Source organism: Saccopteryx leptura, chromosome 2 (assembly GCF_036850995.1).
Source record: "Saccopteryx leptura isolate mSacLep1 chromosome 2, mSacLep1_pri_phased_curated, whole genome shotgun sequence".
In the NCBI taxonomy this organism is placed as follows: Eukaryota; Metazoa; Chordata; class Mammalia; order Chiroptera; family Emballonuridae; genus Saccopteryx; species Saccopteryx leptura.
The window spans coordinates 372,971,518-372,984,183 of NC_089504.1; the positions used below are offsets into that span (position 1 = coordinate 372,971,518).

At 39.5% G+C, this 12,666-nt stretch overlaps 1 protein-coding gene and 1 non-coding gene across 4 annotated transcripts in view; one reads left to right on the forward strand and one right to left on the reverse strand.

Moving 5' to 3' along the window:
* The window catches only part of PRDM10 (PR/SET domain 10), a 113,908-nt gene that overhangs the window by 29,010 nt on the left and 72,232 nt on the right, over positions 1–12,666 (reverse strand). For all 3 annotated transcript variants that reach the window (XM_066365235.1, XM_066365234.1, XM_066365233.1), the window contains 5 exons: positions 12,162–12,403; positions 9,314–9,517; positions 5,226–5,298; positions 3,356–3,473; positions 291–420 (listed from right to left, as the gene is read on the reverse strand). In XM_066365235.1, the coding sequence (XP_066221332.1) occupies positions 291–420; positions 3,356–3,473; positions 5,226–5,298; positions 9,314–9,517; positions 12,162–12,403 (767 nt within the window). The remainder of the gene's footprint in view (positions 1–290; positions 421–3,355; positions 3,474–5,225; positions 5,299–9,313; positions 9,518–12,161; positions 12,404–12,666) is intronic.
* On the forward strand, positions 9,814–9,889 carry TRNAA-AGC (transfer RNA alanine (anticodon AGC)). Its single transcript has one exon. It is a non-coding gene; the product is annotated as a tRNA-Ala (tRNA).

Below are 12,666 nucleotides of genomic sequence, written 5' to 3' on the forward strand. Positions count from 1 at the left end.
AAGACTGTCACAGGACCCTTCTAGAACATTATCATTTTAATTTTTAAACGAATTAAACAGAGTTTCTCAATAATATCTCCAGACAAATTCAAATCTTTAGGGCAGGTAAGTTGGGTTTTTGTTCTAAGTAATATTTGAAAATACATTTTCCTTTGCCTTTCTCTAGCTACACTTTAACAGGCAGCAACGGACTGCCAACCTCTGAGGGTATCTGTATCAACTCCAATAATAGCTCAGTAAGTCTTCTAAGGAAGCATTTAGTAGTAGTTCTTTCCCACCCACCCCAGTACCTGTGTCCCATCATCACACTTCTCCCCATTTTCACTGGTTATTTCCAAGCGGATAAATTTTGGAGGACGCCCTGGCCGTCGACCTGGGCCAAATCGCCTCTTGCCACGTCCCCTTCCTCTGCATCTTGCTCTGGGGACAAGAGAATGGGGTACAAATAGTCACGGTTCAGTAACACTCCATCATTAGTATTTCCCCAAATCTTGATGTCCTCTCACTTTATTGCTTTTCTTGATTCTTTTTCTAATGGAAGCAATATTGTTTTTGCTAATATATGCTTTCTAAATCTCTCACCTATACAGCTCAAAGAGATGTCTCAAATTATTCAGGAAAAAAAGGAGCTATAAAAATTCAAACCACTGGCAGTATTTTGCTCCTGCAAAATCTAGAAACAGGAACACACCTGTGAAGTGATGGGGGAAATGCAGACGAGACAGAACACACTACGCCTTACAGTGTGTCCCTAAAGATAAGACACAGTGTGTCCCTAGAGACGCGACTCCCTGCTTTCTTCTTCTCCTCTTGCTTCATCTCAGTTTCCTTCCAAAAGTGTGGCTTTCCAAGAGTCTAATGAACTTTCCTGTTTTACTCTAAGCTTCTGGAAGGTCAGAACAAGTTGGTAATTCAACTGTTTCATAACATACCAAGTAAACACCAAATACATTTTATATCTGTTAACAGATTTCTAATGTATGAAAATTCCTTAATAAAAGGGATTCAGAAAGTCCTTAAAACTTCTTTTAGAAAATGTGAGTGAGATGTGTTAAAATTATTCCAATCATGCTTAATTCTTCCAATCATCTATTTAACAACTAATCAAAAAGTATATATTTTTCCAGGAAGTTTTAAAATATTTTATTATGGAAAATTCTGAACCTAGGCAAATGTAGAGATTACCATAATGAGCACAATGTAACCATTACCTAATTTCAATCCTGTCCATTTATGGCCAATTTTATTCCATCTATACCCCTGCTGCTTCCTTACGCACATAACCATTATATTATTTTGAAATAAATCCCAGACATCATTTAATCTATAAGTATTTCAGTGTGTATCTCTAAAGCATAAGGACTACAGTATATATATATATGTGTGTGTGTGTATATATATATATATAAAATATATGTATTATATATATATATCTCCACAACACCACTGTAACATCTAACAAAACTGATAGTTGCTCAGTATTATTAAATCTAGTCAAAGTTCAAATTTTCCTAATTGTCACAAATTTCTTTTAACAGTTGGCTAAAAACATTTTTATCTACTATGTGTCACACACCATGCTAGGCACCAAAGACAGCAAGTTATGTACAATAGTGTTTACTGTCAGAAGACTAGCATAGGCAGCAGGCATAGAAACCAAAACCACAATATAACATGAGAAGTACGACAACAGAGTCATGAGCAGAGTTGTAGGGTTACCTAGGAGGGAATGACTTAACTCTCCTTGTGTCCTCCATTCACCTCAGATATTTACTGCCCTGGTCACTTCCTAGACCTTGTCATCCTCAGTAAGTGCAGAACCCCCATTATCTCAATCCTATGCACCACCCACCCTGACACTACCTCCTAACTTTCTGGCTTATTGTATCTAATACCTGGACTTAACAATCCTTCCACCTCATTACCAACTCCAATCCTCTCACCTATTTGCAGTGCTATGTCCTCTTGCTGTTTTTTCTCCCTTAACCCACACAAAAACTCCAACGTCACTCATTGTAGTCCCTCCCTTGTCTGTGCTCCTGATTTCCACCTCCACTGCTGCCTCATTTCTCCTGCGATGCTGTGTGCGCTTAGCAGAACCACAATCCTGTGCAACCCAACTCTGCCCACTCTGCACCAGCACTCTTGCGGTGGGCGAAGCTGGAAAACGACACAGAGCCACGCTAGTGGTCTCACTTTAATTGATGACCATGAACCTCAGGGAGCTCTCCATGTTGCAGACAATCACACTGCACTTCCCCAGAACATGTACTTTCCCACTTCTCTAAATGCCACTTTACACTATCTCCTCTTTTTCAACTCCTATAAAAGTTGGTAACAACACCAGTCTCACTGGTACTATCCTATTGCAAACCACTCTCATTCTTCACGGAACTGTTGAAACAGCTTCTAACCAGAATCCTGGCTTCACACCTGCTCCAATAAGCCAAAATGTTTTGTATTTTTATCCCAGGTGACGTTTTAAAATATAATTGACATCATAATACTACCTGATCATAATACTGCCTCTAAAGACTTCTCACATTTACAATAAAATACAAATTTCTTACCATTACCCATAGGCCTATCTGATCTGCTCCTGTCTACCCATCCTATGTGATTCTCCCTGATCTATCTTTCTTATATAGCAAAATTAAACATATAATTAAGGAATTCTACTACTACAAAAAATTGAAAATCAAAGATGCGGATTATTTCAAAGGTGTATGCAATCTCAAGACCATATTTCAGAATCTTTACTTAGGGGAGAGTAAACTAAGGTGGAAGGTTCTCCTATTGCTGGGCACTGGTTATGCCGGAAAAGAGGTAAATGGTAGAGTAGGACGAGATAGACGGGGCGGGAATGGCAGATAAGAAATTTCCCTCAGCAGCCTGACCCGGCAGTGGCACAGTGGATAGAGCATCAAACTGGGACACGGAGGACCCAGGTTCGAGACCCCGAGGTCTCCAGCTTGAACGTGGGCTCATCTGGTTTGAGCAAAGCTCACCAGCTTGAGCCCAAGTTCGCTGCCTTGAGCAAGGGGTTACTCGGTCTGCTGTAGCCCCCTGGTCAAGGTACATATGAGAAAGCAATCAATGAACAACTAAGGTGCCACAACGAAGAATTGATGCTTCTCATCTCTCTCCCTTCTTGTCTGTCTGTCCCTATCTGTATCTCTCTCTGACTCTCTCTGTCTCTGTCACAAAAATAACAAAAAAGAAATTTCCCTCAGCAGCCTACCTGGTTACCTGTCTACACACACGTACCCACACACACTCTTTAGTTTATAGACAATATTGAAATGAGTCTGGACCTTGAAAAAATAAGTTTTTGAAACCTTTCCCATCATTATACCTGCTAAATACATCCAGTTTCTCATCATGAGAATTAAGATGCTGTTGCAACTGCTCCGAGCTTATAAATCGGCGGTTACATTCATAGCAGGGCCAATTCTTCTCTTGCTCTCGAAGAACTATAGTCATAGGAGAGAAATTATAAAGGCTGATGATCAATAGATACCAACAAAACTCAAATGCCCAGTATCCCCACCCTTCTCATCTCACCACAGCCCAGAGTTCATAAGCATACAGGGTCTGCTGTATGCATTACTGTTTAAAAATCAAAGACTAAAGTGTGACACAGAGCAGGTTTAGGACCTTATTTTCTGATAAAGTCATGCTAGATATCAAAGGGACAGACACCCTCATACTAACCTCTCTCTTATCCTCCCAATATACACACACATATATACATATACACACACCCTTACCACACTGGAAAGGCAGGAAAGTGCTACAGTGGAAATCTGTATTCAGATAGCCTACTGATTCAGATGGAAGCCTCATGATCTGAGGATATATTTTATCACAAATAGTTTGAAGATTCATGTTCAATATATCTACAGTACTTTGGCAAAACGTTCAGAGCTGACTATATACATACCCTATGGCCCAGCAATTCCACTCCTAGAGGTACACCCAACAGAAATACACACACCCACTTGCTAAAAGGCATGTATAAGAATGTTCACAGTGGCACTCTTCATAATATCCAAGAACTAGAAATAACTCTGTTGTATAACGAATTTAGCCAGCTTTCATCCCTGGTTCCTGGGAAATAACCTCTAAATCTCTGGAGTTTCCCAAGTAATATGTGTTCTGGTTATTTATAGCAGTCTCTGGCCATCCCTGAGTTGTTTATGCTAATGGGGTGACTGATGGGGGCTGGCTCTGCCAGAAAGCCCAACCATCTGATTATAGATTGCTTTGAGCAAGGTGATGTCAGGAACAGAAGCTGGAGAGTTAAGTTCAATCACAGGACAATGATCAATCAATCATGCCTATGTAATGATACCACAATAAAAACTCGGGCATTGAAGCTCAGGTGAGCTTCTCTGGTTGATAAGCATACATCAATGTGCCAGGGAGGTGACATGGCCTAAGGATCTATCTGGTATTCTGTTGTATGCCTATACCACAATTCATTTATCTATTTGACTATAGATGGAAATTTGGGTTGTACAATGCAATTCTGACACTAACTACTCGGAGTTAGGTCACATGGCAATGAGAATGAACCAGTTACAATATATAACAATATGGATAAATCTCTCAAATATAAAAGGCAAAAGGCTTACACCAGAAGTATACCCATTATATAATTCTATGTATATAAAGTTTAGTCACAAGCATATTGTTTCTGTGGTGTGGAAGTCAGGAGAGTGATTATACTTGGGAGTGAGGAAGAATGGAAAGAAAGCACAGAGGTCTTCTGGGGTATGGGTTCTGTCTGTTTCTTGATCTGGATGTGGTTACATGGGTATGTTTACTTCATAAAAATTCATTAAGCTGTATACTTATAATTTGTGCATTTTTATGTATAGGGATTATACTACTGTAATATTTATATTAAAAAACAAAGCCAACGCATGCCTTGCTATGTCCTCAGAGATGATTAAATCTAGATAGGAATCATCCTCTGATCTAGGTTCTAATTTAGTATTTGGAGGTTTTCATTATGTTAAATACTATTTTCCAGCATCCATGAAAGACACATAAATATGTCACTGTCATTTGATCCTAGAATTAGACAAGAATGTATAGCTCTAAAAAAATCTACTGGAGTATCTTCTTAAATATAATGAGATAGAAAAATTAGAGATTGCATAAAGAGATCATTTATGTAACTTAGAATTCATATATAAAATATAAAAAAGTACAACCACCTTTTCTTTCTTCCTCAGAAATGTCGTGAATTTTCTGGTTTACAAACTCAGCATAGGATGCAGCATACCAAACCTGCAAAGACCAATATATCATCAAGACCTAAAGGACATTATTGGGTGTTCTTTGCATGCTTGATTTTTAAAATATATCTTCTATTTATGCAAAACAATTTGGGCTTTTCCAGAGCCTGTGGAAAACAAACAAACAACAACCAAAAAAAATCACACTGGGGGCCTTTAACACCAGTCTGCACATGGTCGGTCAGGAAGTTCATTTGCCAAGACACACAGAGTGTATTTTTCCTTTTTAAAATAACTGTTTTTGTTATTAGAATAATTTCACAAGAGATAATATTAATGACTCTTTATCTAAATAAAACATAGCCTCTCTTAATTTTTTTATCTGTATTTAAACACAGGTTCTTACACAGGTGTAATGATAGTGGCTTCCACCCCTACCAGTCACCAAACAGCTCTTACTCAGTTCACCAGTGACTTTCCGTGCTACCACCTCCTCAGTCTCTTCCTCCCTCCTACCCCACCCCTGTCTGGCTCTTCTTCCTCTCCCTAACTTCTAAATATTGGTGTTCCTCAAAGCTCAGTCCAAGTCCCTAAGGCAATTACATCCATTTCCAACAAATTCTATGGTAAAACTCCCAAATCAATATCTCCATCCCAGAGCCTCCTGCTTCCCTCCACACACATTCTACTGCCTACCTGATATTCTGGGTGTTTTACAAACAGCTCCAACTGAAAAAGTCCAGAACTGAATCTGAGATGTTGCCCTACCCCTTACTAACTCCTGCTTATCTCCCCATTTCAATAAATACCCTACTTTCTGTCTAATTGCTCAGACTTGAAACCTAAAAGGTATCTTGGATTTCTCAGTTTTCTCCTTTAGCAAGAACATCCTTTAACAAAAATGTTCTTCCTCTGTTTCTGCCACCTAACTTCACGCAAGATGAAGTCTTACCTCGTCCTCTAATGAGCCTCCTCTTTTCTGTTCTTGTTCCCTGCAATCTATGCTCCCCACTGAAGCTGAAGTGGTCTTCTTAAAACACCATCTGGTTCTGTCACTCCCATGCTTAAACAGCCAGCAATAGCTTGTTTCATAAAAAACACGAAATGCTGGAAAGGCCTCCACAATCTGGCCCTCCCTTGCTAAGCAATCTCAGCTTGCATCACTCTACTTTACCTTTTCTTCAACCAAGAGGACTGTCATCAGTTACTCAAACAGCCGAGTTCTTTCCTGACCCACCTTTATTTGCCCTTGTTGTATGACCATCAGGAATGCTGGATTTCCCCCCTTCACCTGCCCCCTAAACCTTCTACCCTGCTGGCCCCTTCTCATTAGCTGGCTCTCAGCCTAATTACCATCTCTTCAACAAGGCGTTCCCTATCCATCAATCTAAACTGGCCCCTTTCCTGTTATTTGCTATTTTTGCACCATTTGTTTCCGTCATAATGCTTGCCACTATTTGATATTATTTGCTTATTCACATCTGTCTGCCCACCTCCCCTCTAGGACACAAGTTTCTTGGACACAGGGCACCAGTCCATCTCTTCCTAGTGTCTGAAACCTAGTAGGAGTTTGATGCGTTAATCCCTAAATGAATTAATCATATATAATTGTTATGGAACATTATTTTAACAATATGAAAATATTTATTTTGAAAGATTTCATTTTTAACTGTGATACTGAAATGTAAGGTTACCAAATGTGAAATTGTCAGAAACTTTTTACTGACTTGATCAAAACCCCTTCACTTCCAAGGACATGTGTTTCAAATGAGGAAAATGAAACCTATGGGTTCAATCAATGGGAAAGCACACTGTCAAAACTTGCAAAAAGGGGAGGGCCTTGGGAAAATATCCCAGAGGAGATAGCGAAGCACTTATACCAAAAATACCACACTGTTATCTATACCTTGATGACAAAGAAGAGGACATGCAGAAAAGCACAAACACCCATGATGAATTAAAACAGTGACTCAGTAAAAAAGTCAGACTGCACACAAAGCAGTTGAGGCCTTAAACCAAATTCCTCTGACTATGTGTGCCTTTTAACGTATGCGTACGTGTGCTGTGATTTTAAAATTATATTTAACTAAGTGTAATATAGCTCCTCCAATTTGTATAAAATAATCAGTTTTTAATAATAATAATAATCGGGAACCTTTTTGGCTGAGAGAGCCATGAACACCACATATTTTAAAATGTAATTCCATTAGAGCCATACAACGACCAGTGTAAGTTACGCATTATCCAATAAAAATTTGGTGTTGTTCCAACTTTAAGGCCCTGTCTTAAAGTTTAGCTGGCAGCATTTTTTCCCCTTAATGGTGCATAAAATAATGCTGTGTGTTAAAAGTCACTGGTATGCGAGAGTTAGTAATATATGGCATTACAAAATTCTAATGTATATAACTCTATCTTTGTTTATAATTATTTCCTCAGAATAATTTTCAGGACTTGGGTTTACTCAGCCAAGACTATCTTTGCCATAGACTGCCAGAAATATTCTACAAAATATTGCAATTCTCTCACATTCATTGTACGATACCCCTTTATCTTTGCTAAATTAAGAAAAATAGTAACTCATAGTTGTCTTAAAGGGTTTTCAAATTATCCACATTGAAAACATTTAAAAATACTTTTAAACTATTTTATTCCTCCTCCAAATAAAGTCTATTCCTGGCATTTGTTCCTTTGTCCATCTGGCTGTAGTGAGGTCAGAGGTGTACAACTCTCTGTTTTTACACTTAAACCTTTTAATGTATATTACAAATACTTTCCCCATTCTGTTTCTCATTCTTATCTGTGCTTTTGGTTGTTACACTGAACTGTTGTATTCCTTTAATTGTTCCTGTCTGTTTTTACCTCTATAGTTGCCTTAGACAAAATAATCTCCCCTCCACACTTTGATTTTATCTTGTCAAGAATTTATTGGAAGAGATCGTGTGAGATATAAGTCTCCTTTTTACATATTTTCTTTGGGGTTTACAGATTCTCTAGCTGGTGGTTTCAAAGACACAGGTTTTGTAGAGCTTTCAAACAAAGTCTAGGTCTTCGCTCTCTCCCTACAGAGGTAGCTAGTCTCACTTTGACCACAGTGAGGCGCTGATGCAATCATATCTCACCAATTTTTCTCTTATGTCAGAAAGTTATAAAGCATTTTGACTCCCTCTTTTGGCCATGTTTCTAACATAGATTTTTTTAAAGGTATTTTCACTTGGAATCACTGCATAATTTTCATTCTGTCACCAAGAGTTAATATTTACACAAATAGAAGAGAGTTATTCCTGGAAAACATACTCCTGAAATCAAAAGTCTGTGCATAGAATTCTTTGGGAAAAATGAATTATTCAGAAAAAGAAAAGAAATCTTGCCCATACATCTGAATGCCATTGAATAGGATTTCATTTCTCAACTAATTATTCTTTAGTGTGTATAAATCATGTGGAGTAGCCCTATCTTTAACCACTCCATCACAAATACCAGTCTGCACCTCAAGACAACTACTTGGCCTAGTGCCCTCATGTAGGCCTCTGATATACCCAAAAGTCAAACATATTTTATTCTGTTCTATTTATGAAATTATTATAGGTCAGGGGTCGGGAACCTTTTTGGCTGAGAGAGCCATGAACACCACATATTTTAAAATGTAATTCCATGAGAGCCATACAACGACCAGTGTAAGTTACGTATTATCCAATAAAAATTTGGTGTTGTTCCAGAGGACAGCTGTGATTGGCTCCAGCCACCCACAACCATGAACATGAGCAGTAGGAAATGAATGGATTGTAATACATGAAAATGTTTTATATTTTTAAAGTTATTATTTTTTTTTTTATTAAAGATTTGTCTGTGAGCCAGATGCAGCCATCAAAAGAGCCACATCTGGCTCACGAGCCATAGGTTCCCGACCCCTGTTATAGATGTACAGTATGTAGCATTTATTCAATGAGTAAGTGAATTACAAGGAAGGAATCATTTTTGTAAGAATCCCACTTCAGGGAAAAAAAAGGCAGGAAAAGCATTAAATAAGCACAATTCCTAGCCGAGGCCCCATGGCCCCAGCTCTGTACCTTAAGCTCCTGCTTGGGCTCCACGTTCTTAATTGTTGTGTAATACACATGATGGCCATACTGGTAAGCCACCAGGTTCTGCTCCAGGTGATTCTGGGCCGGACGTACAAACATCATCCAGTTACACAGGGTCTCATCAGACAACTCAAACCACAGGTCTTCATGCGGATCCCTGTCTTTTCTGTCCCCTTTGTCAAGAGACACCTGCAACCAAAGAGAAAGGTGAAAGCTACACCAAAAAATGAAAATCAAATCTTCAAACTGATAGACATTAATGTCAGAATATACAACATATAGCTCCTTAAACTAACCATATATCCCGATTCTCCTTGTGGATAGATATGGAATTGTGTCTTGTCAAATGTAAAAGGGAAAGGATGCTTTCTGAAGACCCACCTACAGGAAAATTACCTGGCAGAGCTTCAAAGTTAACGACCTGACCTTGTAGCTTCAGTTGAAGTTTCATCATTAACTAATTCATCAAAAACTGCTACAAATAGGCCCTGGCCGGTTGGCTCAGTGGTAGAGCGTCGGCCTAGCATGCGGAGGACCCGGGTTCGATTCCCGGCCAGGGCACACAGGAGAAGTGCCCATTTGCTTCTCCACCCCTCTGCCGCGCCTTCCTCTCTGTCTCTCTCTTCCCCTCCCGCAGCCAAGGCTCCATTGGAGCAAAGATGGCCCGGGCGCTGGGGATGGCTCTGTGGCCTCTGCCTCAGGCGCTAGAGTGGCTCTGGTCGCAACATGGTGATGCCCAGGATGGGCAGAGCATTGCCCCCTGGTGGGCAGAGCGTCGCCCCATGGTGGGCGTGCCGGGTGGATCCCGGTCGGGTGCATGTGGGAGTCTGTCTGACTGTCTCTCCCTGTTTCCAGCTTCAGAAAAAAAAAAAAAAAAAAAAAAAAACTGCTACAAATAAGCCAGAAAATGCAAGCAAAACACTCTCCAGTTCATTACAACTTGCTTTTATTTGGGATTCAATTGCATTCATATATAATGTATAGACTGTATTTCTCTTTATAAAGTAATATTTCTTCTTGGAAATCTTGAGCATTTACCAAAGAACACCTCTCCACAACAGCAGCTAATTTCTCAAAACACAGATCCCAAATATTTTTCCTTCCTACCACCCTTCCTTGGGTCTCCAGACGACTCTTGCAGAAGCAGACAGCAAGGGATTAAAGAAGCAAAAGCATCACGTGGAGATCAGTATAAGTACACTTTAACATACAGTGAACTATTCTTTAACACAAGATTCAACATTTGTTTCAAAAATTGCAAAGTGGTTTCCTTGAAAACATGATTGGTACTTAGCAGATTACATGAGTCTACATGATCCTCTGTGTTCTAGTCAGTTTGGGGAGGGAAAAAGCTGTTAGAGCCCCTGTTATGGACTAAATTTATGTCCCCTCACAAAAACTTTTTTAATTTTTTTTAATTTAAAAAAGAAAAAAAACTTTGCATGTTGAAGACCTAACCCTTAATAGCTCACAAGGTAACTATATTTGCAGACAACGTTTTTAAAGAAGTGATTACATTTAAATGAGGTCATTAGAGTGGGTCCTAATCAGTGGTGGAATTCAGCGAGTTTGCACCAGTTCAGCAGAACTGATACCTAATTTTTTGTTGAGTTTGGCAAACCGGTTGTTAAAAATGGCACTTGTAATCATGGTTCTCCCTAAGGTGAGTACCTGGGCAGCCACCCAATGTGGAAATCACACATTTACATTCCTTACTCTTTTTTAACATTCATCTGTGCAACAGTGTGTTTGTTCTAAGTGCCCACAGTAATGTTCATTCCATCCATAGATTTTAAAAGTTGCAAGTGAAGACGCCAATCAAGAAGCAATATGGAGCCTGACCAGGCGGTGGCACAGTGGATAGAGCGTCGGACTGGGATGCGGAGGACCCATGTTCGAGACCCTGAGGTCACCAGCTTGAGCACTGGATCATCTGGTTTGAGCAAAGCTCACCAGCTTGGACCCAACGTTGCTGGCTTGAGCAAGGGGTTACTCGGTCTGCTGTAGCCCCACGGTCAAGGCACATATGAGAAAGCAATCAATGAACAACTAAAGTGCCACAACAAAAAATTGATGATTGATGCTTCTCATCTCTCTCCGTTCCTGACTATCTGTCCCTATCTATCCCTCTCTCTGACTCTGTCTCTGTAAAAAAAAAAGAAAAAGAAGAAGAAGCAATATGGAAATATCCTAAATAACAGATTTATTGTTTTTTGTCAGATATTATTTAATATTTTTTCATTAATGTTTTAAAACTCTTTCTTATAATATAATCTAGTTTGTTTATCTCTTTTATCCTTATTTAAGTATTAAATGCATGAAATAATAAACTACCTTTAGGTATATCATTTTTTTTATACTTAAAATGGTCATTAGGACAGAGAACTGGTTGTTAAATTATTTGAATCCCACCACTGGTCCTAATCTAATCTGACTTGTATCCTTATAAGAAGAGAGCAGGACACCCTGAGGGACACTGGGCACCCATGCAGAGAGGGGTGACCATGTACAGAGGCAGCAAGAGGGTGGCAACTACAAGCCAAGGAGAGGGGTCTCAGTGGAAACCAATCCTACCAAAACTTGATCTTGGCCTTCTAGCCTCCAAAACTGTGAGACAAAAATTTTCTGTCATAAAGGCACCCAGACTGTGGTGTTTTGTTATGGCAGCTCTAGCCAACTAATATAGCTCTAAGAACTACATCTCTCAGAGTTAATCACATAATGCCTCAGCAAACAACTGCTATGAACTTGAACGAGGAGACTCAGTAGAAAAATGTGCGTCTGTTTAAAAACTATCAGAACAAAAGTGAACTATGAATAAAGCTTACATTACCTTTAGATGAATGTAACAGTCTTTGAGCTCAGACTCCCTGACAAGGGGTCCCTCCACGGGGCCAAACTGGGTGCGCTTAGGGATGCGCCTTTTGGAGAACACACCTCCGAGGAACCGATCAATGTAGAGAACCAGCGGGAGGCTGGCTCTCGCCCTGGTGAGCACAGGCCGGTTGGGGATGGGGTGCAAGGGGCCATGCTTTGGGCACACTGAAGAGTGTGCATTGTTACACTCCTCACACCCTGCAAAAGAAAGAAAATCTGGAAGTCGACTCTTTCAACATGACTTGATTTTTAGTAAGAAGTTCTAAGCTGAAAAATCCCCAAGTCTTCAGGCCAAAATTCAATTAACTCCTACAATTACAGCACCCATTCAATTGTTATATATTAGCTTTCAAAGGCCAATAAAATCCTGTACTTTTCCTCTAAAATCAGGCAGAATTAGCTATACCTGCAAAAATAATATGCAGGCTGTGGCTGTGAAGTATTCCTCTACTGGATATTAA